Here is a 7604-nt window from a genome sequence, read left to right on the forward strand (position 1 = left end):
GACTTGCACAGAGTTGTTATCTTGCTTGGGTAGCGGATTCCGTTGTCTTGTGAATAGCGCCCAATGGATAAGAGCGACTTGGTCACATTTTTTCGTTCCTGTTTGTTAGCTTCCGGGTTTTAAGCTCGGTTTCTATTTGGATGTTATCTCCGAGTATAGGCGGGTACACATCAATGAGTATTGAGATGAAGAAATACAGTAATTCCTTCCTTCAAGTTGAGGGTGAAACTCCAAATGAGAGCTAACCAAATTTCTCTGCCTACCACAATAGTGTAGTCCATATTCCTATATATATTATTTTTTTCATCACTAATATTTACTAATACTTATGAATCTCTAATAGTTAATTATTTCCTAATTGGTATATTATATGTTTATATTAATAAACATTTCCAAAACCTTTAACATTCTGTATTCTTGATTTTTTTTTATAAATCACTAAGGTTGCATTTGTTTCTGAGAACAGGATAAGACAAGACACTAAGAACAAGACACAAAGGATAGAGATACAAAATCGTGTTCTTGTATCATGTTTGGTGATAAACTAGAACAAATTATAAAAATTTAATTTATTCATTTTTTTCATTCAAAAAATTTGAGGCAAAAGATATAATAATAAAAAATATAATTATAAAAAATTAACAAAATAATGTAAGAAAAAATGAAAAATAAATTGTGTCCCTTGTTAGTGTCTCCGTGTCCTCTCTGGACACATTGTCTCTGTCCATGTCTCTTCTGTCAAACACGATTTTGTATGTCTCAGCCTAAATCCTCTCCCATTTACATTCTATAATCTTGACGGTTCTTCTACTTCACATTCCGCTTGCCCAAGTTTAATTGATCTAATCAGAGGTTAAATTAGACGTTACTTGTCTCAATTCATTAATTCTCGTGGGAACAATATTCACTCATCGTGATAATACTTGAACAATCTAATGCATTTGTCAGTATCCGTGAGCATTAGCTTTTTGCTCATTAGAATCACTTTCAAGTCACATCAACATGTAGAATCTACTACAGTTCAATCTGATAAACCTGTCTCCTAAACCATTAGCATCCCTTTGGCTAAACCTTGCAAGCTTGTAGCCACTGGAATAGCATCTGAGAGGATTGTTATAGACAGAACCATGCCTTATAATGAAGGTAGCAGTCATGTGAAATCGGGTCGAAACCCTAAACTCTAACAAGGGCTTTGAATCAGCTTCCCGGAATCACGGTTTACTGCAGAGAACATCTGACTTGAGTGTGATTCAAGAGTCTGCATTTAAATTGGATCATGGTGATTCACTGTCTGATGAAGATGTTTTGTGGATGCAGTTCTAGATTCCAAATAACGAGATGATTCTTTAACTTCTTTCATCCAAAGAAGGATAAGTAAGACTTTGTGCTCTATCATTTTATTTTCAATAGATTGCTCTTGAAAGATCATAAACAATAGTGTTTTTTGTCTTGGGCTAGAAAATGTTACATACAAAGAAAAAGCTGAAGGTCTCCCTGAAAGGCTGCAGCTTGTGATTGATCAACTGTTGTTTGAAACATAACAAATATATTACAAGTGAAATTGCAGTTTGTATGCCTCTACCTAATAACTTAGCCTTTTTGAAAAGACAGTTCACTATAGCTTCTAATAATTATGATGCAGTAACTTCCGATGACTTACGCCTTACCATGGCGTTACTCTACCACTGAGTTAAAAGGGCTCTGCTTACAATGCTAGCTTATGGCAAAGTCTCTTAAAATAAGTTCAACCTCTTCTACCACCCCCAGTTTTCGGAACCACCGAGCCATTACTACAGAAGCTTCTTCTCCAACCAAAATGCCATCTCTCTCCAATTCTATTAAAAATTCTAATGATTCATTTAACTTGTTTTCCTTCTCATATGCAACCAACACCAAAGCTATGCATTTATCAGTAGGACCAATACCTGCTCTTCTCATATTTTCAAATGCAATGCGAGCCTTTTGACTTTGCCGGGCCATACCATAGGCATTAATAACTAGACCACACACCTTATCATCAGGAGGGATAGCAGCCAGCTGAATTGCATCAAATATCCTCTGTGCTCCTTCAGCCTTGCCAGCCATAGAGTAGGCTCTAAGCAATGCTTTGTAAATCTCGCTGCCTGCAGTTATTTCCTGAGCATCCATTTCTTGAAGTAATATCTCTCCCTGTTCAGGCATTCCAGCTCTGATATATGCCATGATCATCGAGCCATATGATCTTTTATCCACAGGTTCCCCGAGCAATTTGATCTCCTCAAAATATTCTTTAGACTTGTCAAGATGTCCAGCCTTGCTGTACATGTCAAGCATCGCAGTCAAGATCACTTGGTCACAGATGAAGTCTCTTTCCTTGATTATTGTGAGAACATTTTCAGCATCTTCAAGTCGATTATCCTTGCCATAGCCATGGATTATCTTTGTGTAGTCACGAAGGTTGGCTTCAAAGGATTCTTCTAGAAGAGCATATTCCGCCACCTACAAATTCATACATAGATGAAGCTTCCTTTCAAAATATAGAGAATAGATATTTTTCATAATGGCAAAGCTATCACTACTTATATAAAAAAAAATTGAATAACTATTATGATGCTTAAATTAATTTATGTTGTTATTGAAAATGAAAAAGATCCCTTGCTTCAAAAAACTTATTAAACACACATATATTGTCAGTTTGCCATAGTGCTCAGATTGCTAAAGGCCATGGCAAAGTAATTAATAAATAACAATGGTAATGAAATTGACATTTAAACCTAACAAAATCAGTTGGTAATGCACCAAAATATTCAATTTAAGAACCAGAAATGTTCAGACTCTTAAAGCAAGCAGATGTGGTCATCTGGATCAGATGTCCACAGCGCTTAATGACATTTTATGTTCTCAGTTTTCAGAAAAATATCCGTGAGATCAAAGATACTAACTTGATATGTAAGTAATCTCACACAGCTCAGAGAGAAAGAAAACATGTAAAATTTATGATAAACATAAATAGTAACTCTCTTTGAATGAAATTAGAAGTTGTGAGAATACCTCAAGGTACAGAGGATGTTCCAGAGTTTTCAATTCTTTGATAACTGCAAGCCAGTCTGCTCTGCAAGGCTTCATGATCTTCACCCAAGCCCCCAACAGCTCATATATGTTCCCCTTTTCGGCAGAAAAACATATGATCTGTCTCATCAGCGCTTTACATCGTTTAGCCATCCTGAAAGGAAGGTTAGATATGGCCTGTTTTTGTTGATTTGTCATATTCTGATGGCATATCTCATTCCACCTAAACTTTCTGTGATTTTCTTCTTTCACCTCTTCTTTTACAGTTTCTTCCATACCAATAGCAACTAATACTGCACCAAAACGGTGTTTACGGAAATCATAATAACTGGGTTTTCGATATAATGAGTTTGCTCTAGTCCTAGCACGACATAATTTGGTAACATCATTGGTAGTGGAGTAAAATGGGTTGTAACAGTTGCATATTAGGTTATAGCAAGAGACCGCCATCAATAGAGATCACAAGAGCGTGGTATGTCCCAAGATGTTCATGCAAACCAAGTAAACTTAGCCACGCAATATAAGTAGTTCAAGTTATGTAACCCATGAATAAGATCAACAAGATGATAATAAGCAACCACAAGCTAGCTGAAAATTAGCCATAGGAGCATATTTCCTTTGCTACACTTCATTATGAAACATCCCGCGCCAAAGACAATGTAAATAGTCTCTCAAATACAGGCCTCTGTTGTATCTCAATGCCTTAATGCACCAGCCTTAGAGATAGATACAGAATATGCTCCCTTCAATTAATATCGAAGCAAATGTTACTACTTCAGTACTTCATATAAAAGCAAAAGAAATAAATGGTAATTATTTTTGCAGCCTGGGGATGCAACTTTTTACCCAAGCAAGATCATATTTAAAAAAAAATTGACATAACAAAATAAGTTAACAAATATAAACGCTAAGTCTATATAGTCTATCATCTACAACATATATAACAGAATTCTCCTTTATTGGTGTCCAATTTCTTTTTCTTCTAGAATACCCTTTTCATATATTAAAAACAACCATGCCAAGTGGACATAAAAAATAAACCACCAAATTAAACACTTATATAAAATACATGTTGAAATATAAAATACAAAATACACATTAAAAATAAATTAAACAATATATGTATCTATAGTTTTATACACAAATATATAATAACTGATTTGGTTACATGCCATTTTTTATTAAAAAAATATAATAAATATATGTAGTTATCACAGTTGTTAGTTGTTACTATTGGGAACGAAAGAAAATCGTGAATTAATATGTACTCCACTAGTGTGGAAAAAATATTAGCTAATGCTGACTTAAATAAATAAATACTTGTTGACATATGCGGTGACTAGGAAGCACTCTGCTACAAAATGCATATAAGTCGCAAAAACTAAGCTAGATGATCAATAAATAAGTGCGACATTTCCTCAAACAGTTGGAGTGCACAAGAAAATGCTCCTAATTAACAATTAATGAAAAGAAAAAAAAGAGAGAGAGAGCAGAGAAAACGTCCGTCGTGGCCACTAAAGCAACGACGAAGCAAAATTTTGCCATTGAATTGCAAGAGTAGAAAGTTTTGAGAATCGAAGCTAAGAATTCATGTATGTAAATAGCACCGGAACTGTAAAGTGTGTCCTTATCAGTTTACACAAAGTTGTCACTTACCAATATCAGTCTGAGTTGAAACTTGAATAAGCCGAGCGGAGGAGTTAACCGCAGAGGAGGATATATCAGGAATTAGGACTTGAGAGAGAGACTGAGGAGTGAGGAATCAGGAATGGGAATGGCTCGAGGGAGAACTGAAGAACATGTTGCGAGAGTCAAGGTTCAGAAAACTGGACCGGTCATCGAACCACTCTAGTTACTGGTTCACTAGTTCATTGGTTCAACCGGTTTAACCGTGGTTCAACCGGAAATAATAAACACCTGATTCTATAAAAATTCAATGAATAAAGCAACTGGTTCTAAACACTCTTCTACTACATTTTTTTACTTCAAAAGGGGATCATAAACAACTAGTTCTATGAATAAACAAACTACAATGATATGCAATGCCAAAAATAGGCCAATGATAAAATAATAAAGGGTTTTTCTCTTCAATTCTATGTTCAAGCTTGTAACCAGAATCAACAGAATAATACCGTTAAAATAGTCTTCCTTCTTAATTCTTATATACCTCAAAGAATTTCCTACAAAATGAAAATTGAACACAACACACAGCTTTAAAACAAAAACAAAACAACACTCAAAAATCAATCACCTCTTCTAAACTCAGCCTTAAAACAAAACAGAACAACATTCAGAGTATGAGCATTAATCACAAAAAATTGATTTCTGAAACAACAAAAACAGCATAACAACATTCAGAGTTTGAGCATTGATCACAAAATATTGATTTATGAAACAAAACAAAAACAGAAGAACAACATTCAGAGTTTGAGCATTGATAACAAAAAATTGATTTCTGAAACAAAACAAACACTGCAAAACCAACAGAATAGCATTTAGAGTTTGAGCATTGATCACAAAAAAATAATTTCTGAAACAAAACAAACAATCAACAAAACAATGAAAACAGAATTTTTTTTCCTTCAGAAGAAGAAAACAATGAAAACATGAAGCATATAATAAATTAATGATCACCAATATCCAACAAGAATCTCAAAGACAACAATAAATACACAACAACAATTTAGCAAATAAACAAGAACAAGACCTAAATAGAAAATCCAACAAATTATGTCACAGAAACCTAACAATTTAGCAAATTAAAACAACAGCAGCCCAAGAAAAAATAAAATAAAATAAAAATAACAGAAGAACAACAGAACAACAACACAAGAACAATTAGCAAATTAACAAGTTCACACTAACGGTTAAAATTTACCAGAAGAACACTAATGCAATGCTAATATGTTTTCTACAAAGATGCTATTTGTGCAGCTAAAATTTCCTAATTACTAAGATCCAATTATTCTAATTTCACATGCAATCAACTTACTAAGTTTCTAAAAGCTAGAAATGATAAAACCAACCCGAAATATGGTTAAAGTATTTCATCAAACATGTGGTAAACTTGAAACGAAATAAGAGAATTCAAAGCTTAGTATCAATGTGATAGAGAAGAGAACATAACTATTGTATACTTTAATTCAGTCTATGAAAAAAATCCAAACCACTGCAAATCAAATAGTTACTTATTGTAATAGAAATAAGAAGTTGCAGAGTTTCAAGCAGAGTATTGGTGTCGTGTGAGTGTATTGTCTCGCGGCGGGTTTAGGGAACTCACGGCGGCGACAAAAGAGAGCAGTTCGACGGCTAGGTGGAGCGCACGGGTTGGTCGCAGAGTTTGAAGCAGGGCAACGTGGCTTCCAGACGAACGCGAACCCGAACGGTGAACGGCGAGTGAACGCGAACGGTGAACGCCGAGCAAACTTGAACGGCGAAGAACGCGAACGAAGACGACGGCTGAACAAAGACGCGAACGTTAACGGCAACCAACGGTGGCGGAAGCGCGGCTGAGCAGACAAAGACGACGGACGCCGAGCTCGAGTAAGCAGCTGCGATCGGTGACAGCGAACGGGGGTTGAAGACTTGGAGCACGAGGGAAGCTAGATAGACGGACGGACGGACGGCGGCAGTATGCCACTCCTTGCGGCGGCGGTGGTGTAGGCTTACAGTGCTAGGGTTTTTTGGCTAAGTTTCTGTGAATGAAAGAAACGGAGGGAGAAAGGGAACCAAGAGTGAAAGTAAGCAAATTTGGCAAAACGACGCCGTTTCTTTTAAACCGGTCGGTTCTCTGTCCGGTTCAACCGGCCGGTTTGACGGTTCAGCTCCAGTTTTTAGAGAAACGGTTTTGGGGGCAAACCGGACCGTAATTGCTGCTTGTTCACGGTTAGACCGGTCAAACCGGTCAGTTCGGTCCGATTTTCAAAACATTGGTGAAAGTTAAAACGACCACGTTTTATGAGAACCGGCCGGTTTAACAATTCATAAGCAGTTTACAAATTGACGGTTTTAACATTAAACCGAACCAAATTAATCTTCAGTTTGCAATTGAACCGATTTGACCACCAGATCTGATTTTCAGAACCTTGATCAGGATATAGTAAGGGTATAATTGGTTCGGTTTGGTTCGATTTTGAACCGAGACCAACCGAACCGACCTGTTTGATTCTTTAGTGATATTAACCGTTCGATTTGCTGCTTTCTGACAATCGAACCGAACCGAAGCAATAGCAGTTTGGTTCGGTCGGGTTTTTCGATTTTTTTAAACCTAATAATCATAATTTAAATACCATAAAATGAAGTTTAAAACCATCAATAAATTAAAATAACAAGAGTATATCACATCCAAATTCAATACAATTTCAACTTGTCCCAACAATTAAACATAAAAAAAAGACAATTAAAAATGTCTAGCACAAAACAAACACACTTTAAAACTAAATAAAGTCCGAAACAGCCACTTTAAAACTAAATAAAAACCAAAACAACCACCATGCTTAATCTGAAACCATACCAAATTCATCATCATCTTTTACGGTTGGTGCAATTTCTACAAA

At 35.8% G+C, this 7604-nt stretch overlaps 1 protein-coding gene across 6 annotated transcripts; it reads right to left on the reverse strand.

Annotated features, from left to right (window-relative positions):
* Positions 1 to 1371: 1371 nt before the first annotated feature.
* On the reverse strand, positions 1372 to 6760 carry LOC107458390 (pentatricopeptide repeat-containing protein At1g01970). 6 transcript variants are annotated; one of them, XM_021127683.2, is made up of 5 exons: positions 6329 to 6760; positions 5181 to 5228; positions 4705 to 4838; positions 3031 to 3791; positions 1372 to 2478 (listed from the first exon to the last, which is right to left on the reverse strand). In XM_021127683.2, the coding sequence occupies exons 4-5, from the start codon at positions 3496 to 3498 to the stop codon at positions 1714 to 1716; spliced, it is 1233 nt and encodes a 410-aa protein (XP_020983342.1). In that variant the 5' UTR covers positions 3499 to 3791; positions 4705 to 4838; positions 5181 to 5228; positions 6329 to 6760; the 3' UTR covers positions 1372 to 1713. The 6 variants fall into 6 exon arrangements, with proteins under 6 accessions (XP_020983342.1, XP_015932083.1, XP_052108029.1 ...); XM_016076597.3 differs by lacking the exon at positions 5181 to 5228; XM_052252069.1 differs by lacking the exon at positions 5181 to 5228 and having other exon boundaries at positions 4705 to 4911.
* Positions 6761 to 7604: the final 844 nt, after the last annotated feature.

This window comes from Arachis duranensis, chromosome 7, assembly GCF_000817695.3.
Source record: "Arachis duranensis cultivar V14167 chromosome 7, aradu.V14167.gnm2.J7QH, whole genome shotgun sequence".
In the NCBI taxonomy this organism is placed as follows: domain Eukaryota; kingdom Viridiplantae; phylum Streptophyta; class Magnoliopsida; order Fabales; family Fabaceae; genus Arachis; species Arachis duranensis.